This window comes from Heliangelus exortis, chromosome 1, assembly GCF_036169615.1.
Source record: "Heliangelus exortis chromosome 1, bHelExo1.hap1, whole genome shotgun sequence".
Taxonomy (NCBI): Eukaryota; Metazoa; Chordata; class Aves; order Apodiformes; family Trochilidae; genus Heliangelus; species Heliangelus exortis.
In genome coordinates this window covers 142,481,265-142,508,703 of record NC_092422.1, presented here as the reverse complement: position 1 = coordinate 142,508,703, position 27,439 = coordinate 142,481,265, and the positions used below count along the sequence as shown (strand labels likewise).

The 27,439-nt window shown below is 38.3% G+C and overlaps 1 protein-coding gene across 1 annotated transcript in view; it reads right to left on the bottom strand.

The window, feature by feature from the left end:
• The window catches only part of RFX4 (regulatory factor X4), a 76,789-nt gene that overhangs the window by 14,829 nt on the left and 34,521 nt on the right, over positions 1–27,439 (bottom strand). Inside the window, exons 8-15 of the mRNA XM_071728862.1 lie at positions 26,480–26,580; positions 24,636–24,694; positions 22,895–23,039; positions 19,511–19,605; positions 17,930–18,047; positions 11,360–11,479; positions 9,401–9,562; positions 2,599–2,761 (exon numbers count right to left, since the gene is read on the bottom strand). Coding sequence (XP_071584963.1) covers positions 2,599–2,761; positions 9,401–9,562; positions 11,360–11,479; positions 17,930–18,047; positions 19,511–19,605; positions 22,895–23,039; positions 24,636–24,694; positions 26,480–26,580 — 963 coding nt within the window. The remainder of the gene's footprint in view (positions 1–2,598; positions 2,762–9,400; positions 9,563–11,359; positions 11,480–17,929; positions 18,048–19,510; positions 19,606–22,894; positions 23,040–24,635; positions 24,695–26,479; positions 26,581–27,439) is intronic.

The window sequence follows — 27,439 nt, the reverse complement described above, 5'->3', positions numbered from 1 at the left end:
GTCTGTTTGAATCTTGCATACAAAATCTTTTACTTTTTCTTTTCCTCTCTGAAAATATAGTTCTTTAATGATTTTAACCAAGCTCTATCTTGAATCTGTGACTATGAGCACTATATGAGTCTTGTGCTTTGACACGTCATGGGTGAGGTCACTGGATTTCCCTGTGGGCTTTTTTTCAGCAACATGTCACATCAGACCCAAATAATATAAAAACTGAAATACCAATGTGTTACTTTTGCTGTACACCCAAACTAAGTACAATTTATAACAAATAATAAAAAAACCCAACTCTAAAAGTACTATAGAGAGAGCAAACGAGATCAGAAAATCTTTCTAATAGAAGCCATTTAAACAATTAACAGAGAGCCTATCCCAGTGAACTTACAAAGTCAGTTCCAAAAAAAGAAGGCAGATGTGATTAGAAACATCACCAAAGTAATTCTATCCATGTATCACACATAAAACCAAATGGCAAAATGAATCAGTTTATAGAATTCTTCATTGCTTTTCAGAAAAGTTGATTCACCTAGATGAGAAAGTTTCCTTACATCACATACCAGAGACAAGAGATTCCTTTAGGATCAATGAATCCATACATATATGCATATATATTAGATATACACTGCCTTACTGTGGTCTGTTCCAATTTTTGCATTCTATTAGGTCCTGAACCTCCCTATTGCCTTTTTTCTCCCTCTACCAAACAATCATATTGCTGAAGAGGACAGATGTTCCATATCTCCATATCCAGGTTGTTCCAGTAAGGGATTAGCAATGACTTTCACACAAAAATCCAAACCTAACTACATCCAAGAGGGAAGCAGATGCAGGGTTCAAACTAATCTATTGTCACCCTTCTAAACAGTATGCAATCTCCCACACTAGGAAAAAACTTCTGAAAGCTTCATGAGTATGCAGGGGGGCTGAGGAACACAGTAAATTCTTTTGAAACTCTTGCATCGTGTCAGCATCTGAGTATTTGCTAATCTTGCCATGTGCCTGACCCCTCCCCATCAATTATTTTGTTACTGTTTCTTTCTCATTATGGGTATCTATGAGCTCTACAACCACTCAAGTGAGGATTGCACAGATCTGATGATGGAGATGGGATTAGAATATTATGATGAAAATGTGACTATTTCTCGAAACTTTGTACATTTTTTTTATTTGCAGGTCTAACAATAGTCATAGAACCATTGAACTGTTGAGGCTGGGTATCAGGAGGTTGTCCGGTCTAACATCCATCCCTCACCCAAAGCAGGGTCTGTTAGACCAGGCTGCTGAGGATCATGTCCAGATGAGATTTCTGTATCAGCAAAGATAGAAACTCCATAGACTTTCTGGAATCTGCTCTCGTGTTGGATGCATTTACATTAAAATGTTTTTTTTCTGTCTGTTTATGTTTAGACAGAATTTCTTGTATTTATGCCTACTTCCTTTTGACCTGTCAAAAAACACCACTGAGAAGAACCTGTCTGCATTTTCTTTGAATCCCCCAGCAGGTATTTATACACATTGATAAGACTTTCCCTGAGCCTTCTCTGACTGATGCTTGACAATCCCAGCTCTCCCAATCTCTTTTTGGATGACAGGGACTCCAGGCCTGCAATCACTTAAGTGGCCCTTTTCTGGGTGTACTCTGGTATGTTTGTGTCTGTCTTGTACTGGGGGGCAAAGAACTGGATCCAGTGCTTCAGATGTGATCTCAGCAGTGCTGACCAGAGGAGAAGGATTGCCCCTGTACTCAGCACTGGTGAGGCCACACCTCGAGTACTGTGTCCAGTTCTGGGCCCCTCAGTTCAGGAAGGATATCGAGGTCCTGGAGCAGGTCCAAAGGAGGCAACTGGGCTGGTGAAGGGACTCGAGCACAGATCCTATGAAGAGAGGCTGAGGGAGCTGGGGCTGTTCAGCCTGGACAAGAGGAGGCTCAGGGGAGACCTCATCACTCTCTACAACTCCCTGAAAGGAGGGGGTAGCCAGGTGGGAGTTGGTCTCTTTTCCCAGACGACTTTCAACAAGACAAGAGGACACAGTCTTAAGTTGTGCCAGGGGAGATTTAGGTTGGATATTAGAAAGAATTTCTTTACGGAGAGGGTGATCAGACATTGGAATGGACTGCCCGGTGAGGTGGTGGATTCTCCGTCCCTGGAGACATTTAAAAAGAGACTGGATGTGGCACTCAGTGCCATGGTCTGGTAACCGCACCGGTGGGTCAAGGGTTGGACTTGATGATCTCTGAGGTCCCTTCCAACCCGGCTAATTCTATGATTCTATGATTCTCTCCTGAGACATGATATAGAAAGGTTGTTCTTTGGGCACATTTAGCTTTTGGAATAGAACATGGCACAGGAAAACAGGAATCAGAGAAGAAATCTATTGAAGCCTTCTCTTTTATAAAATATTCTCCAAGTCCACTGTTTTTTTAAATAGAATTTAAAGACATTAAAAAACTCAGACATAATAATAGGAGAATAAGAACACTCATAGAATGATATCACATCAGATTGATATCAAGAAACAGATTTCACTGCATTTCCAAAAAAAAATCTCAATGCATAAGTTTAGACAAAACCCACAGAAAAAGTTGAAGTGACTTACCCATGTTCTTCTCTGTGGGGATAAACAGGTATCCGGTGTGTGACAGATGATGATGGTACATGTGGGCTCCTCATGCAGGGCAGCTGTTGGGAATTTTCAGCAGGTGACCCAGCAGCTGTTGTTACAGTGTAGGTGAGTGACCACGTATAGGATTGCATAGCTCCTGCAGACAAACAAGTATTAAAGGAATACAGTTAGCATGGGCTGTAGTTCACAGAGGTGTTAGGCTTTGAGATGGTTTCAGGAAAGCAACCTAATAGGCACTGAAATTGAACCAGCCTCAACCAAAGTGAACAAAACAGTTATTTCTGAGGTATAAATAAAATAGAAATATACCAGCTGTAGTTTGCATAAATCCAGAGATACAAGACATATCTGGAATAACTCAGCTTGAACTTTCAGTGTGGTGCTGTAATTTGAGTCTATCACTTTTCAGGAAAAAAAAATGGAATAGGACTTTGAGATAGGGGACCAGCAGTGCTGTTACTTCTCAGGAATGATGCAGTGAACCCTGAGGTCTTTCTCTCACATGGAGTGGGCTCTTGGCCTGTTCAGCTCTGAGGCTGCTCAGGCCTGGAGTGAGGCAGGAAGTATGCTCAGAACAATGAAGGATTAGAAAAAGCTGGATGTTATGCAAATGAATTTCTTGAATCCTTTTGCAGTTTGTATCTGTTCCACCTAAGCAGGTACCAGACCTTGCAGCGCCAACGCAGTTGCAGATCTCCAGATTATAACAAATATATAGACTGAAATAGCCTAGCCATTTTCTTCCCCCAAATAATGTTTCTTTCTTCTTTCGAGGTGGCAGGGACTGGACTTAATTAATTTTTTCATGTAGAGCTTGTGTGGGAAGAGCAAAGCAAAGAAGTGGGCTTTCCATTTTGCTTGGAAGGTGCTGAGTTTTTTAATCATCCTGATCCCTTCCAGGCAGGAACTCCAGATTCATGAACCAGCTGCTGAGAAACCTTTGTCCTTTGCACACACCCCTTTCACTCAGGAAGCTGACAGATCCATTGTTCCAGTATAACACAGCTCTTGCTGGAGGTCACGACCATACTGGCTGAGATTACCCTGCAAATGAGGACCAGAACACTGAGTTTAACCCAATGTGAACGCTAGTTTGGGGGTCTCCGGGCACTCGACTCTCTTTCAGTAGCTAAAAGGAATTGCAGGAGGTGACTTGGGGTTTTTTTTCAGTGTGGATTCTAGGACTTCCTGTAGTATGAAAGGGCCTAATTCAGAGCAGGAAATGATTGTATTATCAGGTCTGCATCCACCCCCTGGCTTTGGGGAATGAAAGGCCTATCTCAGATGTGCATCATTTTCTTCAGGTGTATGTGATTTTATTTACCAAAATTAGACAAATAATGTTTTGAAATAGGAAGTGCTTAATTCTGGGTGTGAACAAGGGCCCTCTGAGTTTCATGAGGTTAAGTTCAGCTTGAAATACATGAGCAGAGTGTGATTTGCTGCTCTGAGAGCGGAGACATCCTTGGATATTTTATCACCAAGGATATTTGTGCTTGGCTTCTTTTCACACACCTGCATTTTCTGTCACTGACTCTTGAATTTTCAGTCTTTTATGTTCTCCCATTGAAGAGGACCACTGAGACCCCTGAGGCCAAAGAGGAGACATATGTGTCAGTACTGCTGTGGCTGTGGGCAGTCATGGTTCCTTGAGTGGAAGAGAAGTGTTTAAGGAAGTGTTTAAGAAGATACAGTTTTTGTGGAAGGGGACAAAACTACTTATGTGGTCACCAAGTACCTTCATCTGAAAACAAGAGGAAAAACTGTTTTGAAAATATCAACCACTTGTCTGCAGAATATTTTGCTGAAACACTTGGGTTTTAAAAGGTCAGCATATTTTTTTCCTAGTGTTATTTTCCAAAACAAAATTTGAAACTTTGTTTCAAAACAGGCCTGAAATTCAAAAGGCAGTAACAAAGATAAAAGAAAGAAAGAAAAGAAGGACAATAAAGATGGTGTGAAAACCCAAAAAATTATTTTTAGGTATCATACTGGGGTTTTTTTACTTTTTCACTCTTTAAGTTCACCATAAACCAAAAATTTTACTTCAAACTGATTTAATTGTTTTGAAGAAAAAAATGGCCACTGAGCCACAAATCTCTTAACCTTCCTTGATCTAAAAGAAGAATTAATAACAGGGCCAAAAGATCCTTTGTACTTTACCAAATATGGTTAATTTGGCTAGCCCCAACCATTATAACAACCTCCTTTTCCTTTTTTCCTTTTTTTTTTTTTTTTTTTTTTTTTTTTTAAATAATAGGGATCTTATCTCAGTCTGAGGAAAATGAGTCAGGACAGCAAGTTGTTTCATGTGCTGCCTGTGGGAATTTAGACTCTTTGAATGTGAGGACTTGACCACTCCTGGCATTCAAGTCTAACTGGCAGCTACCTCAGTTCAATTTTAAAATAAATGTTTAGGGTGTAACATGCTTTGTGCCTGTCAGACAACACAGAAAAAAAAATACAGAGAACAAGTCTTGCACTGGAAGACTTGTGAATATCTTTAATTTTTCTGACCAACAATTGTCCCCTGTGCTACAAGGTAGAACTTCACATGTCTACTCTAGGAAATATTTTGTTTTGGAGGTTATGGTTTGGAAGTAAATGTATGTTGGTTTTTACTCTGGATTTACATAATGGCAGAAAGCTGTTCAAGGTTTTTTTCAGGATGTTCTTGGGGATCTACATTTGCCTCAGTCCTCCTCCCCTTGGTGGAAGGGATGCCATTATTTTCAGCGACCTAGTCACAGATACTGACAAGAAGGCTTGAAGAAGGCAGTAGATTTGTAAACATATGTACATATATATCTGTTCAGGCAGGACACAACCAACATTGTGAAAATAGAGGAATGAGGTAATTCTGAAAGTTTTTCACAGTTAGCTTTTTCATGTCCCAGCCCTATATGATTAACTTCCCCATCTGGATGAGGAATTGAACTCCAGGAGATGAAATCTCTCTTAGATATGACTGAACCCAACTGAACTGCTTTCTGAAATAAGCAAAAACAATAGTGATTGAGCAACACTTTGCTCCTCTTTGTGTTCTGAACAAGCAGGGTTTGATTAAAATTGGGAAGCTCATTTATTATCACTCCTTTTTCCTTTATTTTTAATGAAAAATTTGATTTTGAGAGTACTAACCAAGAGGCCATCTGACCCATAGTGGTGCTGAATATAACTGCTGTCAATCCAACTGCCTCTGGTGCCATCATGTACACCAGTGCAGAAAGAAACAAAAGCTGCTTCATGATGCTGTGTTTTAAATTTGCTTTATGCTGGGGTAAATGACCACCCAGTTACATGCAAGACACTCACAGCACTGTCCACTATATCTGATAGTAAGCAGTACTGTCAGCCTCAAGTAATCAGAAATCTGGAGTCAAACCTCTAATCTGCCACTGTACAATGAAGGGATTATATTAACCATCAGCTTTAATAAAAAACACAAACTCTTCCATTTGGAAGAGGTGAATTGCCTTTTGAAATCAGAACCTTTGACTTTTAAACTCTGCAGCTATGAGAATTAGATCCTGATTTTTTAACAACAGTTATTGTTCTCATGTAATCATATAAGTCCAGGAGCTGAAGCTGTGGGGAAAATAAAAAAAAACAAAAAACCAGCAATCTGTTGTACTCACACAAAGATATGAGAGGTGGTAGTTCTGTGCAAGTATCTCCTCTGCCAGACTCCCAGAACTTTCATACCTAGCCTAGACTAGGAAGAACACTGACCTAAAATAACCATTGCTGCCCTGAAAAATCATTTCACACATAAAGTTCTTGAAAGTAGGCACTAAACTGCATAGATCAGTTCACTAATATATTAGGAACTTCTTACAGTTAGTGTTCATTTTTAGTTGTCTAAAAACCATTGCACTGGCAAATGAGTAATCACAGCTTTAAGAGGGACTTTAAGAGAGAATAGCATAGTCAGCCATATAGCTATCACTTTTATTACAATATTGTTGCAGTTTGAACAATCATTAATCTGGCCTTTGTGATTTAGACAGGATGGAGCCTCATTATCCTTTCAAATGTCTGGTAACTTAACAAAAAGTTTTAAATAAAACTTTCGCTGAGCCATGCCAGTTGTTCTACCACAGAATACTGTTTATAGGATTTACCTTTCTTTTGCTCAGTGTCATGTAATTGCAACAATTTAATTTGCTGGTTTTGTGACTGACTAAAGGAAAAAAGGTTAAAATGCAACTTTAATAGTTAACTTTTATTGCTAATGCTACAAACAAGAAAGAAGTAATGATGCCTTAAACTGAGGAACTGAGAGCTTGGTGGTAACCAATGGAACCACTTCTCAAGGTCTGCAAAGCATTTGCTGAGGTTTACATTTACCTTACAAAAGGCATATAACAAAATCAGTGGTGTACTTTAGCTATATCTCTCCAGAACAGAGGTTCTTGTTCCAAAACATTCTGTATGTTAATGCCACAAAGCTGCTTTACAGAGTAGTTTGATTACATGTACTATATCTTCGGCAATCCTATTTTAAACATTAGCCATTTCCTATAGCAATAACATGGATAACATGGTTATTTTGTGTTACTTTCTGTGAATGAACCCTGCATTCCGTGGTCTTACAATTAGCAAACTTAAAAGGTGATCCATTCATCTACATGATGAACATGAGAAATGGAGGTATTACTAGTTGCACAAATTAAAATCATGGATAGCTACATACTCATATTTAATGTTTACCAGACCATTAACTTCCATTGACAAATTTGGCTTGCACTGGCAAAAATGATTTTCACACTTGCAAAAGTGAGACTGCACCAGACCGTAAGAATAAAATCCAATTCAACCAAACAGAAGGTTTTAAAACAACTTAAAAATGAAAATCTGGAAAACAACAGAGAATTGAAATAAACAGAAATAGCTTTCTTGCCTGAGAACTGAGAAGCTGTGCTATGGGAACACCTATATCAGGCTCTGCTGCCTGTACTGTGGGAATAGGACCTTTAACCACTGTTCCCAAATAGTCCTTTTTTCTGGCTTGAGACCTCAAACTAATAGACCATGGCCTTATCAGGACACAGAGAAAGTCAGATTGAGAGAATAAAACAGACTATAGAAAATAGTAAACAACATCAGAACAAAAAGGAGTTGGATTTGCAATGTTTACGTGGGTCCATTCCACTGCCATTAGTGGTGGGATTAAGGAGGGATGTATAAGATCTGTCCAGTTCCCAGGTCTGTGCAGATCTGTGTCTGCCAAGTACCTAAATCAAGTGAACTAAATGTAGGATACCAGATAGCTGAAAATATAAGCTATTATATAAGTATGGAATAAGCTTTGGGTTAATAGTTATGGTAGTCACATGGGGTTACAGTCTCTGCAGCCTGAACACAAGTCCCTCAAATTTCCACTACTATCAGTGCCACTGGAGAGCACACAGTTCCCTGCTTTTTGGTATTTTACTTCCAGGTACAGTTCTGCATCATATTAGTTTCTGGTTCACAGTGATCCCACTGGGTCACAGTGTCTACAGAGCAAGTTACCCACAAAATCAGTGTTTCCAGACTCAAGCACAGACCAGCACTGCCTGATCCAAAGCACTGTGCTCACCTACCATGTCTAGGAATCATGTGTGTCTTGTCTAACTGTTCTGGAGGTAATACAAACCTATTTTCCTCTTAAATATGGTGTGGTCTCAACAGAGAAAAAATCTTACATTTCAATCTAGTGACAAATGTTCTTAAATCTCTATCCACCACAACTATGCATTGTGCTTCCCTGTGGCGCCTTTGAAAACATGAAAAAGATTTGTCAGAAAGATTTATGAGTCCTTTAGACAATGCCAAATTCTCCAGTGTGGTAAATCATAATTTTCTGACATTTCTTTCAAGAAGGTTTTGCAACTTTTCTAGTACATCACAAAACTGATAGTTTCCACACTCTGATTATACACCCATTTCACTGAGGAGCAGCAAAACTGAACTTTCACTGCCTGGAATACCTTCTGAAAGTCCTTCACATTTCTGCCTTTTTTTTTTTGCATCAGTTAAGAAAACACTGTCGTTTGAACATACAAAATCTGTGGGCCCGCCAGAATACAACTACCTCAAGAGTAGCCATAAGAGAGTGTGCAACTGAAAACAGGCTTCAGATGTGTAACTTCTGGTCTCTAACACTGAAAAATGAAATTTATCAACATTGTGTAAAACATTGTTAAGAGAAACTTGCACTGCTACTTAGACATATTTGAGTCTCAACTATGTTGAAAATATCCAATTCCCACTTCACCTACTAGGAATTCCTGAACCAGTACTGGTTCAAGATTATGAAAATCTCACTGAGCCCCAAATATTTGGCACATTTTCTTAAAGTATATACAAGTTTTCAGAGAGACTGATTGCCCTTAAAGTAATTGAAGATGCTCTAAAGTGCTACATTTATAAATAATTCTTTCAGGGGAAAAAAAAAATGTGGAAAAAAGATATTGATTTTAAAAGCCCTTTAGAAATAAAGTGACAAATCTGCTCTTCTGAAGGCCTCAGCTATTGAAGAGGTACTGGTATGCTGAGATTTGAGATCTTCTGTTAGATCTTTGGGTAGCAAACACCAGATCTTTTTCCTGCTAGATATCATGATTGGATACGGTGAGAAGGTATAACTGATACTTTCTTTAAACAGATTTCTCTCTTGGAAGGCTTCTCAACTCTTGAAAGATCGTACATCATGTTCTCAGGCTCAGTTTCAGATGGCCAAATGCAAAAACTGTCTTCAAGCACTTCCATCTGCTATAACTCTACCTACCTGTTGTGGCTGCTATGACACCATACTCTGGGGACTGGTTGCTGACAGGTGAGGGGGCAGAGGGCACTTCCACTGAGGTGGCAGATTTAGCTGGGGAGAATGGCACTGGGGAGGGTGTTGGAGGAGCTGGTTCACTCAGAATAATTTCTTCTCTTAGTTCTGCTGCAGGGTGAGAGAAAAATAATTAAACATATTTAAAGGTAGTGGAACACTGAGAAACAAAACAAACCAGAACAAAACAAAACAAAAATTAAGCAAGAGGTTAAGTTCTGTATCTGTATTTCAAGAAATACATTGTGGGATTCACAGTTTTTTAAAGAGTGCTTCTATAATGTTCCACTTTGCAGCCGTCCTTGTATCTTCATAAGACCTCTTAAAGGAAAGTGCTGCTTTTCCTGTTGTGTAAAGAGGAAACAAGTGTACAACTAGCTTACAGTTTATATTCCTGTAACACACTATTAGATACCCAAATTAGGAGTCCAGTCTGAGTCAGGTGCTCCTACTCCTTCTAGAGACATTGGAAGGAAAGAGGAATATCCACTGGATTCCAGTGGCTTTTGGCCATGACCTTCCCTCATCATTGACTAAAAAGAGGAAGACACTCCAGAAAGTTCTACCTGCTAAAGCTATGTGGAAGGTACACAGGGATAAGGAACCCATTTGTGACAAAGAAAAAAAACAACCAAGAGGTCTTTCAGCACAAAGAAGATATTACCCTAATCACTGAAATATTGTTCTTCTCATAAATCCACAGGGTGAACAAATTAAACTACCCCTAAAATTACAAGTGAAATTTTCCAAAGGTAACAAAGGGGTTCAACATAACAAAACTAATGTGAGGTGCAAGGGAGGTAGATCACTAAGAATCCCTCATTACTGCCATGCTGCCAGGAGCAGAGAGACTAAAGGCAACCTCTGTTCACTTCTGCTCTGGTGAGTCCATGCAGAGTGGAGCAGGACTTAGAATATGCTTCTGTACGGGCACTTAGAACACAAGTCTATCAGAAACCTTTGGGTTTTGTCTTTCCTTGCTTCTCCCATCTATCCCTCTTATTTAGACTGGTAAAATACAGTCTAATCTGCTTTTATGAGACCCCACCTGTAGTACTGTGTCCAGTTCTGGAACCCCCAGCACAAGAAGGATGTAGAGCTGATGCAGGGCCATGAAGATGATCAGAGGGCTTGAACAGCTCTCCTATGAGGACAGACTGAGAAAGCTGCCTGGAGAAGGCTCCAGGGAGACATTATAGTGGCCTTTCTGTATCCAAAGGGGCTACAGGAAAGCTTGGGAAGGAATTTTTGCAAGGGCAGGTAGCAATAAGACAAGGAGGAATAGATTTAAACTGAAAGAAGGTAGATTTGAGTTAGACATTAAGAAAAATTCTTTTCTGTGAGAGTGGTGAGACACTGGCACAGGTTGCCCAGAGAAGTTGTGGATGCCCCCTTCCTGGAAGTGTTCAAGGCCAGGTTGGATGGGGCTTTGAGCAACCTGGCCCAGTGGGATGTGTCCCTGCCCATGCAGGGATATTGAAATTAGATGATCTTATAGGTCGCTTCCAACCATAAATATTCTGTGATGCTATGAGTTACACCAATTAATTTATCCACTGTTAAACCAGGGTGAGAAAAAGACTGGGCTCACTGAAATACACTGGAGGCTTAGACAGGCTAACCATGGTAAAAGGCTCAGTACAGAAATCTCTTACGGGAATGCCAAGTGTGTGCTTAGGAATGGGATTCAACTCTGGGAGACACCTGGAGTTACATCATGAACCAGGCAGGCCTCTTTCAGAATGTATTAACCAGGGACACCCCCCTCACAAATGACATTTCAAATCATGATGGAACCACAGAACACTTTGCTTCTAGGTTTAGATGAGGATAAAAATGTGTCTTAACATACAAATAGTGAATCCAATGAAACAAAACAACAGAAGATGAATAAGAGAACAAACTTACCTGTGCTTCCTTCTCCTTTCATTGCCCTCATCAGCTCATTAGCTCTCTCCTGACAATGGAGTGATTCTAGCAGGTACAATACATAGTCATCAAACATCAAGTGAATAAGGTGAAAAGACCCTGGTAATAAAGTGAACAAACAAAAAAGCCATTGGCTATCTCAATACACTCATTAAACCAATCATTACGGTATTCAACACAAACAGTACTGAGTACTCAGGACTGCTTCCATATCCTACTGTCACTAAAATGTCTCTCATTCAAGGTAAGGGAGGTCAAACTAAACCAGGGACTAACAAGCACTGTTCACTCTTGGATTTACACAGGAATATAGAACCAGTTATCGTGGTTTGTGGTGCAAGGAGGCTGCCTGACTGAGATCTGGGACTTGATGCAGTTTCCTTCTCCCGCATTGCATAGAACCATTTAGACAATTACACTACAGTGGAATTGTTTCCTTTTATCTAAAGGGCCAGATATATTTTCCTATCAGAAGTAGAATCCTTAGTGGTGACATGCCCTGGTATGAATTTTCTCAAATACCTGTGTCATTGAACACAGAAAGGAGAAACTAATCAATAGGAAGGTAAAAAACAATCTTTCAAATCTGCTGCTGTATTAACATCTATTAACTGTGAGACACAGAGGCATTAGCAGCAATAGTGAATGTCTTAAACAGGAAGACTTGTGCCAAATCTTTGTGCTGCCATTCCTCTCCTACTACACTATCTTCTCCTAATTATCAGTTAGAATCACATCAGAAGCAAAATATTTGGTCTGTTTCTATACTTATCTCTGAGGATGCCATGGATACTCTCTCTTAACTGCCATGACAAGAATGTGAAAAACTTAAGGACTAAAGGACTCAAGGGGAAAGTATGGACAAAAGAAAATGCAGGAGATGGAGTAAAAAAAATACACTCAAAAATCAATAACAAAGGGAGTTTATATTGATAATTGTCTGCCACAAATCTTCAAGTAAGATTTGAGTACAGATGGAGAACTTGCTAACGTTGTTAGGAGGAACTGGGTCGTGTTATGGACATAACAGAGTAATGGAAGTAAAGGTTTATAGCATGCTATAAGAAGCTCTGCCCTTAGGGATTTATAGCACCCTCTGTTTCATACTTCCTCTGCAGAAACAGAAGTATTAATTCTATTGCACAAGTTACTTGTGAAACCTCACAAAATATTGCATAAACTCTCTGCACCCATGTTCAAGAAAAACTAGTACAAGTTTAAACTGGTATGGAGAAGACGACCTGCAGTATGTGGGAAATGGATAATAGGCTTTAAATTACTAAAAATGCATAGCTGGATTAATTTTGCAAAAAGGAAGTGATTTGCTTCCCATAATTTTTAAAGAAGGATACATGTCAAGGATGGTGAAGAAATGTTTGCTCTATAGCACAAAAAGCCACTAAAATAGATGTGTAAGAAGTTACTATAGATGCATTTCAGAGGAAAATTATAGGAGCAAAGCATCAGAGCTGAGACATTGTGATGTGTCTTCCTGAAAGTAATAGTATCTCTTCGCAGGGGAAGACTGACAAGTATTGAGATGAGTTTGGTCAGTTTATGCAATAGATTCCATGACACCTGCAAATAGATCCAGACAGGACTAAATCATAGATTTAAATTTTTGTTAAAGTTCATGTTAGTTATTAAAATAGTAACTATGGCATCTGCAAACGAAGTAAGGTTAAAATAATAGCTGGTCCAGCAGCTGGTTTAAACCAGAGAAAAATCACCAGCTGAGAGGGAAAGAGAGATGAACTACTGCCAAAAAAAAAAAAAAAAAAAAAAAAAAAAAAAAAAAAAGTTTCATCTAGATGTGTTCCTTTCAAAATCCCGTGGCTCCATTTTGAGGAAAAACACTCCTGTGGGAAAAAGATGCAACTAGTTTCAAATTCAAAGTTTATACTGATTGGTTTCTTTGCAGGGAAGCTAGGTTTAGCTCAGGATACTAGCTTTCAGCACAACAAAGCATAGCTGACCCTACTCCTGCTTCTCTGCTCAAATATACTGTTGAAGGGCAGAAGAAGTGGTTTGAAAGACCCTATATCCTTATACAATTCTAGCTGGCAATTCAGCTTTCAAAGCAGCTCTGAGCACATTCTTTTTCTTTGTGACCTGGATGGTCTTTGTGTTTCATTCTCTCACCCCATGCCTGCATGGCTTCTGTCATCACTAATACGAGCTGAGCACACACACTGGGAGGGGAACACGGCCCTTTGTGTTCTTGGGCAAGGCAGCACAGAAAAAGGACCTGTGTGATTGCAACACCTTTGCTACAGGGAAGAAGGAAATCTTTGGCTGATGGTGGACCTGAAGCATTCCCTTTTTCATTTGTTTCATGTATCCACGCAAAATAAAAATGGTAACAAATTTGCCCAGCTTTGCAAGGGTAAAGAATGGAGATCTTCACTTTACTGCAGAAAACTTCTTTTTAGAAATCTTTTGGGCTCAAAGTCTTGTTAATTAAAATTCTATTCAATTTAGCAGTACAACGAAGACAGCAGACCTGGCTGGTCATCTTGCTACTGACCCAGGATTTCCCCACTGGAAACCTAGATGATCAAGAATCTTCACAAAACGCTCACTAGTCTGACTACAGTTTTTCAGTGGCAAGATTCTAGTGACTTGAATGCATTTATTTTCAATAAGTATTTCCACGTTAAGAAAAACAGGCCTAAACCTTGGCAAATTCCATGTGATGGTACACAGAGCTCAGGGTATTTAGTGTTTCCCATCAAACTCCTTGCTCAGCTTCAGTCAAAAAAATAATAACAATAATAAGGGGAAGTTGCCTGTAGTTTCATAACAACGTTTGGAAATACGAACACTAAATGCTAAAATGCAAGCAAGCATAAGATCTGCTGTTTAAAAAAAAAAAAAAAAAAAAAAAAAAAGTCTTTTTTTGGGGGGGTCTAGTACTTTATTTTGAAGACTTGGGGTTGGCAATACTGAATGAACATTTAAAAACACCCTAGTGCCCTTGTCACTCTTTTGAATTTCTCTCTTCCTCTCCTATTATTTCTCCCACTGTGTATTTTTAAACTCTCCACAGAGTTTTTGAGCCCAGAATTTGTGTGAAAGACACTAGACAAACAAGTTGTTGGTGCTGAATGAATGCAATATTTTTAGATTTTTAAATGAGTCAAACAAAATGTAAGTTATAGAGTGAAACCAATATCAGGGCACACATTTCAGCTACGTAGTGAATAGCTATTCAGCATGATGTATAATAATTTATTCTGTGTTTGCAAGCTAATTTTTTTCACATGAAACTATTTAGTTCATTCAAATATATCTTGAAGAACTGAAACAGATCCAACTGTGGCTGGAAAATCATACAGTTCTTTAGGAAGAGGTAAGAAGTCACTCAAGAGACTGTAGTTACAGTAATGAAAAGCATTTGGCTCTAATTTTCAGAAGTTAACAGAAGTCATGACAATGATTTTCCAGCCAATGTACAGTAAGTATCAGCAGCTATTAAAAGAAATAGCAGTTATGTGTAAGTAGCAAAACAATAGTGAGATTTCCAGATCTGGAGAAAATCATGGAGCTTCTATTACTAATTAGTTACTTCATGCACTGGATGCATTACCCAAACACTGCCACCAACTGTGCCTTTGATATGCATAGACAGGAAGGAGGGAGGGAGGCAAACAGAGAGAAAAAGGGAGAGGGAGCTTTTTTTCTGCTAGGAATTGTTTCAACCTGCTCATCCTACCATGTTTAAAAGCTCTGCAGAATCAAATCTGTGCTAGTCAGTCCAGTGCCAGGTATTCCAACTTACTCCAATCAGATTTCTGCACCATACATTTCAGAGACAAAAATATACCATCCTGTGTATAGTAAACATCCCATAATCTAACACATTATTTTACTTCTTAAAAAAAATTACATGTTGAGCATCTGAGTCTATTTATTGCATAAAGCAGCAAAAATAAGAATCAGTCCACTGAAACAGTTTCCAATGCAGTACAAATGCAAACCTTTTTATCTAAGAACCAAGGCATATGTTAAATATATGCTGTATATATTTAAAACAGCAAATAATCTTTGCTTCTCTCTATAGAACTCACTTAAATGCATCCATTATTCTGAAAAGCAAGGAGAAACTGTGTTCAGTTAAGCACAGAAGAGTTCCTGACATCTAGGTCTGAGATGTTTACATTCAGGGGATATTCTTCTGGAATTTGCTCAACTCTAATTCATTAAAAATGTGCCAAAAAACCTTGCAATAGAAGAGTAGCATCACTAATACAAATTGTTATATACATGTGGTTAAATAACTTTTGGAACATTTTGGTGGAAACAAGGCAGGGATAGCCCAGGCTTCTGCTTACTAGGATGAGGTTTTGGTCATTCTCCCCTTTGAAAACCTGGAGGCTCAGGTCTTGTCCTGCCTCCAAAGAAGCTGCACCTGAGTAAGGAAAACTTAACCCTCTATGAATAAGTGTTAGAAGAAGAACTGAACCAGCTTTTCCCACATCACCTCACTGCAGACCTTTGTTATTTAATGGATAGTTATGTGGTTTGTATGAAGTGATCTTGTTACAACAGAAAAGATGAGAAAACCCTCCCACAGGAGGAATCTTCTAGCCCTTTAGCCCTTTGGTTGGAGATCTTGTGCTGGCAGTGATTAACACTGCCTCAAGACTGCTGAGGCTGGCAGCTGGGGTCTAAGCACCAAAATGTGGCAAACACAGAAGAATTCTCTTTGATTTCACTTTTTTTAAAATAAATGTTTCTAAATTTCATGAAAAACCCAAACTATCTCAGCTACATACTGAAAGCCAGGGTCTTTTTTGAAAAAGAACCTCTTGCTTTGGCTATCAAATTGAAAATCAGTTATTGATCCAGTTCTAAGTATAACAGCAGCAAGCCATGAAAAATATCAGCTGTGACCTGCACAGAATTTCCTTGACTGTGGTTACGTATAAACACACCAAATTCATGTTCAAAAGTGTGTGTCCATATACAAAGGGGAATCATGCATTTGTACACACAGACACACTCAGTAAACTAAAAAGACAAAAGAACTCCCAAACCCTAAAAGCTTAGCTTTAGGTAGAGTTTTACCAGAAAACCTGGTACCTGAAAACTCAGGTAGAGTTTTCAACATTCAAGAGCCAAATCTCTAACAGAGACAACAAGTAAGTTCTTTTGGTAGATCTGATATACTGTATTTTAGAGCATCCTAAACTGGAACCAACTGATAATTCTCACTTTTCTCGTTTACTCTCTACATGGGAAGCTCATAAATGTTTAAGTTAATTAGTAAGATCACAGCTGAGGATCCCAGCACAGACCATCCAAGCAATTGGTGGTCTAATAACTATTTGGCACATCCCCATTTGATTAAACATGTTTTGGTGATTGATGCTCTGAAGCAGAGAATGCATGATTAGTTTAGAAATACATCCCGAACAATAATAAAAATAATGTTGTAATGTGCAATTCAGTAACAACAATGTATCCTTAGGGGCACTTTCATGTCAGCCTGTCATGACTTGTAACAGTGTAACCTCAACACTGCACTAATGTGGAATATTTTTTCATTTGTTTGGTACCCCTGTGCTTCAAAATTGGGATTACATCTGCAGAGAGAAGAGTAGCAACCCAAAGTGCTAAAAAACAAGATTCAGCATCTCTGATGGTATCTGAATTTAAGCTATTAGATGATTCTAAAACCATAAGGGACATCAAAGCTCAGCTGGCAGAAAAATTTGCAGTTGATCAATGCAGTGCCTTAATAAATTAATTCATTGTTAATCTTCTACTAACATATTCAAATAGATGTGCATTTACAAAAAACATTCCTCATGCAAAAGCTGGTTAAGAGTGACTGCAAATGTTCACATTCATGATGCAGTAGTCCATTTTGAGTTATTCCTACTTTTAACTGATATTAATCTGAACTGGTTTTATCCCAGGGTTCAAGACAAAGCCTCTTTTGAAACTGTGTAGAACAGCAACACACTATTTAATTTAAAAAGTAAAAATCTATTTTTCCATCCTCACTGAATTCTAAGAGAATGGAAGAGCATCTGTCCAGGTTATAGATACACACACTAGTGTGTAGTTTAAAACCAGTTTAAAATACTATGTCCTTTAAATGCAGAGCTGGCAAAGCATTTTACTAGAGAGCTTTTAATCCATTTCAGTGCAAAGTCACCTCTCTTAGTGTGACTCATGGTGACAGTGATTTGGGCAACCAAGCTCTCTTTGCACTGAAGTGCATTAAGGAATGCTCCCATGTCCTGTTGACCTGTGGCTGGTAACTTCAGCCATGGGCTAACAGTAAACAGAAGAAATTAGGAATGTTTTCAGCCTCCCTGGTTAGATCTTGAAGACAGATACCTGCCTGAGCATTATTTCAAAATGACAGTAGCCCCAACTCTTTCTATTAGTGGAGCCCTGGACATGTGAAAACTGGTTACGTTTTAATTTAAATTTTACAGTAGAAGTCAGGACACAGACTTTTTTTTTTTTTTTTTTTTTTTTCTTTTTTTTTTTTTCTGAATGTGGAATGCAATTACTACAACAAAATGAAAGTACCAAAGCTGGGTGCACTGTGCAAAGTCATGTCTCGAATCACTCGAGTGCCAAAACAGGACCACATCAGGAGGAACTGCTGAGCTACTTTCTTCAAAGAGCCTTGTCTCTTAGCAGCTACCTGCAAGAAAAAATATAGCTGAGATGGAGAAGCTTTTATTTCCATTGTCCAACACAGTTGAATGATGCACATGTCTATCTCCTTTTTTCAGACTGAAAAACTACTTACCATTACCTTAATACTAAAATATACACTAAAACTTAAACAAGCAAACAAAAAAAACCCAAAACAACAAAACCACAAAAAAACCAACAAAACAAACCAAAAAAACAACCCACCCAAAAACCTTCAGAAAGCCATCTTGTAACTATATGCAGTCTTCAGAAAAAGGAGAACATAAAGTACTATTCAACACTATTTTCCTTCATAAATATAAAAGGACTGCCAAAAAAATTGCTCTCATCTTCCTTTTAGCATAATTACTTACATCTTTTTTCTTCTTTCCATTCAGGGAAGCAATTTATATTCAAGAATGCTTGATCTACACTGAAAATCTATATTAATATTTCAATTAAGTTTTTCTATTGAGTATAAATTTTTTGTTCCTTCATGTTTTTATTTTTCTGAATTCACATAGTCATTTTACTTGCAAAAATACTTTCCAGAAAGCACACTTCAGGCATCAGCTCTTCAAAAATTTATTAACTATCACCACATTGAGCTAAAGAATTATTTTCATCCAATAAGCTAATAAAACTAGTATCAAGTTAAAATTAAAATGTATTAAAATTAACCAGTTATGGTCTGAATTCCAAATGGCATTCCCCTGACTAAAAGAAAACATCCCCAAAACTATCAAAATATTGGTGGTAAGCTGGGGATGTATGTGTCGTTTTCTGTATGGATGTTTTGCAGCAGAGAGGAAGCATATAGGTTTTTTTCCTACTTCTTAACCGGCATGAGAAGTTTAAATTCTAATAGAACACCCTAATACAAAGTATACCTATTGCCAGAAATTAAAATAGTCACATAAGTTTCATACTCTATGTAATATTAGAGTGATGCCTGATTTTGAAAATGTTTTGTAAAGATTTGTTACTAGCTTTCTGCATCCACCTAAAATAAAATAAAATACAATAAAAGTCCTCAGTATCCCAAAATAGCTCAAAAGGCAACATAAATATGTCCTTCACTGGATCACAAAGTAGACTTTCTTCCTTACATTTGAATGCATATAAATGAATTAGCTAGCTTAGGTACATTATTCATTGAAATCTTAAATGGCCAGATTAGATTATTTATTTCACTGAAAATAAATATTGATTTGATTGGAAACCTCAACCCACTTCCATTCTTGACTATAATCTTTTGGGATAGAGTAGAGAAGAACAGAAAAAAGCAGAATTCTGAATGCGAGGAGTTCTCACACTGAACATTTTGCCCACTGCTGCTTTGTTACCAATGCCTGGTGGCATTCTCCCTGCTCTCCTTGCCCCATCTTCTTATTTTTGCTAAAATTCTATGACCTGAATAGAGGTCACAATGCACACCAGTGACACAGGTCCTTACTCCTGCATACCAACCTTTACAACACATCTGTCCACCATGGAGTCCAGCCACTCGATGTACGACTCAATGGGGGACTGCTCCTCCAGAAGGTGATCAAACTCCTGATACACTGGCAGACAAAAAAAAAAAAAAAACAAACAAAACCAAACAACCTTCTTCAGGACTTATATTTTCAAACAAAACAGAAACGAATCACAAAAAGCTGCCAAAAACATCACAAGTTTGCTGTGGTTTTTATAGTCGATTGCTTAGGTGTAACAGTTGTATCTTTCTTGGTGCTGACCCAGTAAGTTTGCTTGGTCTCTGATCTTGTTTCTACCAAAAAAGATGGAGTTACTGGAAGTGGTATTTTAATGTGAGCAAATAAATTTAATAAATTATTTGTTTAAAATTAGTATCTTGATTTAAACTTGAGCTGTCACATCAGCCTGTAAGTGAAACATTAATGGTGTTCTCTATGAAGGGTGCAAAGCTAAGCCTTAACCCTGGCGATGAGAAAAGGTCATGCATGAAATTGATTAAGAAATGCATAAAGAAACTCCTGAACACCAAGAGGATAAGTATTGTTGATAGGGCTCTCATCTGTATAATGCTTTATTTGCAAAAACATGATTTAACTGCAGCAAATCATCTATTTGCAATGCCAGATGCACAAAGAATCTCCATAAACTTTTGCGTCTGCAAAAACAAATCACTATCAATTCAAAAACACTATACCTCATTTATCAAGAACATTTTCAAAAAACAACCTGTATACATTTTAGCCTCTCCTAAGTACACATATTCATATTTTAATACAGAAAGTCATTCTGCTGCAGCTCTTAAAACTGCAAGTCTCTGGTTTATTTATGAGAATCAGTGGCTGAAAGGCAAAGAATCAAAGAACTGACATTTAAGAAATGATTCTTTAACTCAGGTAAAGTAAAAGGCCTAGTAAGTCAAGAAGAAAGATACTTCCTCCCTTCTGTGTTACAGGATGATCTCAGTGTGGTTTACAGTTCCATTTATGCTCAGTTATAGAAAACAGAAGGAGGGGATTTCCACAGGAAAGATTTTTAGGGAGATGGAAGAACCAAAGCTGAGATGATTGCTAGAGAAGTGAGCCAGAGAGGCTTAGAACAGTGCAGAAAATATTCTCCCTGCTCTCTAAGTTTGATCAGCAAGATCAGCAGGAATGCACTTTGCTTCACACCTGACTTTAACCTTCTTCAGCTTAGACTTGCAAAGGCTGGATGGTCAGAAACATTAGTTAGAGAAGGAGGGAAATAATGATGTTTGGGCCATCCTCTGGCTTCATTGAATGGGAAACCTCTCTTTATTCAGAATAGGCTCATAGATAAATCTAAATGTTGCCTCCTTACCTGAGGTATTTGGCTGGACAAAAACTGCCTGATAAAACAGATGAAGTAATTCAGATGCTGTGCAAAGAGGGAAGCAAGAGTGGAAAAACAAATCAATTGCCTGCTTTGCTGCTGAAGCAATGCAACTGTGTACAACTTTTGAGAAAAGGAACTGTCTAGCCCTTAGTGACTGTTAAAGATACCTCAACAAGATCTGAGAAAGAGGAAATGAACAAGAAACTGTGTCAGAGACATCTACCATACCAGAGCAGGAAAGACCTTCTCTTAAAGAGATTTTTCTGTTTTCCTCTAAGCTTGCTTTACAGGCTTACAGACTTCTTTTCCCAGTTACTGTAGCTAGAAATTGTACTTTCTTGATTATTAATACCAAGAATGTGAAAGCTGGCCTTAATTCCATGCCGTATGAGTCACAGTGTGATCTTCGAAAATATGTTTGGCCAAGCAAAATAAACACCAAAGATGTGAGAAAAAAATCCAAGTTCTAGAATAATCTCTATACATATCTGCACAACTCAGTGGGAATTCCATCTCATGGTGAACATTCATGTTATCATTCCTAGGTAGCTGCATATATGATTATATAGGCCTAAAATATGGGAAAACTTGTTCAAATCCATTACCATTCAGGAAAACTCCATTTTATTACAAGTAAGTTTGCATTTAAATATCATATAAACAAAGCTTTCCTAAACAGTAAGGATTTTATGAATGAGAGGCAATTTTTTAAATGTTACTAGGGATTATAACATCAAGAATTCTTTTTTTTTTTTTTTGACAGTGGGAGGATGGGGGGTAGATATTGAAAACATAGTAGGCGATACAAAGATGCACCCAACTTACAGATTCCAATCTCATTATATGCAGCCATCTGAAGTTTCTATATCTTCAAAAGAGAAGAGGGCCATTACAGGAAATCAACCAAGGGTTAAGGAGGAGAGGAAAGAGTACCAAGAGTACCAAGAGTACCAGTACCTGTCACTGGAAAGCAGAGCTAACAGCAAATGCAAGGTGCATCCTTCAAGTGGGCAGAAGACTCCCAGTGTTAACACAGTGGGACAAGTGACAAATTCACCCTGGCACTGTCCAGTGTGCACGTGAAGGTGTCACCCCTTCTTTTCCCAGCCACTCATTGAAAGAGTTACCCCCAGTAGCAAACCTATCCTTGCGGGGCTCCCACAAGTGGTTGCCCAGGTTGCTCCCCATTAAAGCTGGTTCTGGATAAAAGGTGACTGGTCCTCCTCAGGAGAGAGATGGCAATACAACAAGCAGGTTCACGAGGAACTGAGATTATGAACGATGTTAAAGACAAAGCTGATCAGCTCTGGTGCCTCAGAGGGACAAATGCTGTGCTTAGGGTTACATGTAAGCTTTAAACCATGCACACTTGCTTAACAATGCAAGTTAATTTTCATATTTGTAAAAGATCTTTGCCTCTAAAATGAATTTACTAACCTTTCCAAAGTCACATTTTAGTTCATGTTCTTTACTAGGCAGAATCTAAAGTAGCCTGTGAGTTTGAATGATGTGGCATGTCTAGTTACTCAAAAAAGCTCAGGGTAAAAGAGCTCGTCCCATCAAATTGTCTGGTTTATGAAAACACTATGCAAAATGGAGATTTTTAGAAATAAATTTTACAAGGCACTCAAATACACAGCCACTTCTGATGTCAATGACATTCAAAACTCTGCTGCGATTCTACAGCAGAAGATGCTGGACTTAATCAGATTTATCAATGGTTAACTCACAGATTTAATATGCCCATTTTCATGGAAAAACATCCTCTGAATTTGGGTGCAAGTTTTTTAGCCATTGGCTGTTCTAGATACCAGAAAGAAATTCATTAATTAATGTCACCACGCTCAGATTTACACCTCAGAACATAAGACCCCGAGAGAGCCTTACATTTTTATGAAGGTCTCTGCATTTCCTCTGCATTTCCAAGTAAACCAATGGCTGCAAAAACAGCATTATTCACTGAGCTTTGTTTCCAGCAGGAAATGAGGTTCACCTGGCTTTATCTGAGGGTTCTACTCTTACATTGTATGATGAGCTTTCTGTGTTCCTCCCGTGAGTCCTCCATAGTATATAGGGTTTGTTTGGTAATGCTGTTCAGATCCACATTCCTCCAGTCCTCCAGCATTTGAAATGTGATGTCTGCACTGTGGATCACCGTTCTTGATGCCTGTAATCCAATCCAATCTATTCATTAGTTCATGGTTTATTAGTTTAAAAAATAGACTTTATCCCCTTTTACGCTTCCTTAGCTAGGCTCACTAAGTTGATCTTCCTCTGGACCCCTCCCACCAGCTTGGTTTCTTAGGGACATTGCAGGGCCCTCTAACCACAGAGAACTCCCAAGTAAGTTATCCTGTTTTCATCAGCTGCAAGTATTTTGCTTTCATCCACCACAAACTCCAATAGGCACCCCTAATCTGGTGGTGTTGTTGCTAGACTGCTCAGTCTCTAACAGCTCTGTGGATTTTCTTGACCAGCTTCAGTTCAAACCCAAAAAGCATCAAGAAAAATCAAACCAAAACCAAACAATCCCCAGCCAAGATTGCACCCTCTCCTCTCCTGAACTGTGAAGACTCTCATCCTTTCCTTAGGCACATGAAAAGGTTAAAGCTCATTTGTCTCTCCACTGAGATCTGCTTCTCGGCTGGTTGAGACAGGAGCTGCTGATGTTAATGGGGAGCATGGCCTGAGAGAAAACAAAATGACACAAAATCATGGCCATATGATGGGCATCAGATCTCTGTAAGTGAGGCAGAAATGATAACCCACTCTAAGGTTATCATGTTCCCCAAGGAAATGATGGATCTTCATGCAAGAGAACTTTCATGCAAGTAATCAGTTTGATCCCAGGTCTGATGCAGAAGGCTGTGGTCTCTGTATCTGAATTTTCTCTGAATCCCTAAGGAGCTCCAAAGTTCAGTGATCATCCACCGTGCTTGGGCAAAGGTAGCACTGACATCTCTGCCTCCAACACTAAAATAATGGAGGAAGAAATCTACAAATAATTCCTTGTAGGAGCGTTGGTCTTTTTTCTGCCTGACTTTCTTCCTATGGGCTTCATGACTCCCAGGATTAGTCTGGGGTGTTTGATACAGCCTCAAAAAGTGGAGTTTTCAGTTTGGCAGGTAAAATAAAAAATCTACTCCTATACATGGGCAAAATACCAGTAAATTAAATCCATCCTCCCCTTTTTGATACTACAGAGAATTTGGCCTCTTGAATTTCTGATAGATAATTAAAATAGTAACTCATGAAAAAAAAACACTTCACAGTAGTTTTTATATTCTCTTGTTATGGTTGTGAAAATATTTCTGTTTAAAACAGAAGTGGTTCAACTATTTTGGTTTTTACTAATTTACATTTGATTTATAATTCACAATTAGGCTCTACATTTTTTGTCAGACATATAGAAATTTTCCTTGCTTTGCAATTGGCCTGATACAAACAGCTCTGAAATCAAAAGGAATGCCTCTCATTTAGTTAATGGAAATGAACCATCTCCTCAAACCAAATAGAAATTCTGTTTTATAAAACTTTCCTGCTGATTTTAATGATCAGGGGTTGCCAGTTGTCTAGAAAAGCATTTTTTTGCCTATTACTTTTTGATTTTGTGAAGTGTGAAGTTGGTCACAATATATATTTGGCATAAACTGCTTACATGATCTCTTCCTCTTCAGGTAAAGTCCAACCTGCCAATTCATAAGGTTATTTGAAACATTAGAAAAAATGGTACTCAATAAAGTTGGGAAACGGAAATATTTACTTGGCAGAGATGATTTAGTGATGTCTGTCGCCGAAGTACTTGTGAGAATCTTCTGGACACTGCAGGAAAGAAGAGATATGTGTATTTACCTACTGTGCTAAATAAAGGAAATAGATTGTGAAAATACTAAATGCAGCCAAGAACCAAAAATAAATAAATCCAGTTTCCTGTATACAACTGTGGCTACATAAAGTTCATTTGAATAGCTCAGTTGTAACTTATTTAACCTTAACCTGAAACCTTAAATCTGGATACTCAATTGGTTTTACAGAGGCATATTACAAGCAATGATTTATAGATGCTGTAAATAATGAAATGACAAGAGAAATGTGGAGGACAATGGAAAAGCTTTGCTTGCACAGCATAGCAAATCTTCTCTTGATACACAAAAGAACTGAAGACCAGAAAGAATTATAAATAGAAACAAAAGTGTTGGTGCAAGTACAAGAAGGCAAAAAAAATAATGATAGCTAAATTATATGTGGAAATTAGAAAAGGTTGCTAAGTCTTAATGCAAACAAGTTTTGGAGGACTCTTCTGACTGATCTAGTAGGATCTCAAATGGGTTTTATGTAGAATTTCATCATAATTTCTGAAAGATTACATGAGGTACTAACATTCTATTGGGTAAACTGGCTCCAGAGGTAGCTGCCAGTCCTCTGCTTCTATTTTAGCTCTATCAAAGCAATACAGAGCTTGTATTAAGGTATTTCCTATACTTGGATTTTAAAATGTTGGATTGTAGATCTTTTGTCTGAAATCTATGACTTGGCAACTGCAAACCTGACCAAGGCTTGCAGTTAACCCTATGAGCACCTCTATTTTGCTGTGTGCACAATCACAAATTCTGATGAGAAGGAAGCAATTGCAGAAGTAACAAAGATTCATAAAAAAGCTAGGATGTTCTCAAGTTTCTCCTTACACTAAAATCAACAGACTTGCAGCTCTATCCAAAGAGTTATTAGATGTGGCCACAGAGTAAGATTTCCATCTGTACTGTACACAGAGACAGTTAAAGAGTACAGATTGAGTGATGACAAAGAATATTGTCTGCCTCTCCTTATAAGAACAGAAAAGATTTTGCTTTTACAGATTCTTGCTATTTTTGAACCAAAAAAGGTGTGAGAAAGCATATTCTCTATTCTGACTTTGTGTAACTTTGAACATAAACTAGCAAAAAAAGCAAAATAACTAAAATTAGTAGTTCCAATTTACATCCTGACTATTCTTGGTCAAATATACACCTAATTTTCCATGCTGATCAAAATAGTTAATCCTTCTCCTAAATTAGTTGTGTTGGTTTTTTTTTTTTCCTTTTAACTTTGTGGTGTGGAATTTAGTGCTCATGAAAGGCAAAGAATTGAGAGCTGTGAAATAAAGCAGGCTTTATCAATAGGTGATGTGCACTGCAGGCATCTACAAAGCACGTCTGAAAAGGACTAGTGCCCTTTCCTGTGGTGACAGGGTAATTTGATCTCCTTCATTTTTAACTCTGGCACTTTTTTCAGTAAGGGCCTCAAGCTGTATTCAAATTGTGCTAGCCCAAAAGTTTGTTTAATAATTTCCTTTGCTTAATATCATCCCTAATGTTTGCTTACTACCAACAAAATTAATTTCTTATCAGAATCCACAAGAAAGGAAAAGCAGTTCTCATTTTGAGCAGGGCCCCATTTCACTAAATGAAATTGATTCCCATGAACAAGCGAAGATTGTGAGTGTAAGATTTACAATGCTGACAGGTTTTAATTCCTAAAAGAACTCTAAGTCTCCCTTTAAATTAATTTGCAATCAATAAACACTATATACATCCAAGTTTAATAGGAGAGAGATTGGGCAATACATACATTCAAATTTGATATTTCGTAGATTTTCTGGTAGATCATGGAGAGCTACTTTCAGCCACTCATCCAGTTGCTTTGCAAACTTACGGATCACCTGTGTCAAACTGAAAGAAAAAAAATCACCACATCAGAATGTGTTTACTCTCTGCTTATACTGTAAAATCTGTGAACATGTGGACACTGGGGATCAGCTATTTACAGCTCACTATTAATGCAGAGTTGCTGACATATTTTGGTTTGTAGACATGAAGAACTTCTGAAAATGCTTGCAGGGAAAAAAACAAATGAGACATCGTGTTCGAAACCTCACAAATAGTGTAAGTCCTGTCCTGCACAGCATTCATACTTATGAACAGTATTCTTAGCTTGAAATAAAATCATTCCTACTCACTAAAAACATAAAAACTTAAAATCGCAATACTTTAAAGAGGACAATAGATTCAAGCTTCAGATTTCAACTCAGCTATGCCCTCATTTACACAGATGTACACAGGAAACGTGGAAGGGAGGCAGCAATCAGCTTTGCTGCAGGCTGGAGCCACAAAGTGGGTGATGATGGTGGGGAGGAATTTCCAGGCCAAGCCCACACAGGTGGGGGGTGGGGGTGGAGCAAATCCTGCCTGCTCAGCTCTGCACAGGACAGGAACTTCCCCAGACAAGTGGAATTTTCTTCTTCTCCCTTTCTGCCCTTTCTTGATGGCTCCATAATTTGCTGCTAAACTTGGTAGGCAGATCATTCTGCTCTTCTTCTTGGAAGTGCTCAGCATAAAATGACAGATTTCCAGGAAAAGTTGCAGGGGAACCTAACAGCCAGTTCTGCCAGGCAGAGCATCTCTGTGTGTAGCAACTCGAGATACACAAAGGAAAGAGAAAAATGGAAGGAACTTACCCCCGTTTCAGCCAGGCAGCTTTTTCTGTTTGTGCTCCTAACACATTGTACTGAGAACAGAGCTGGCAAAATAA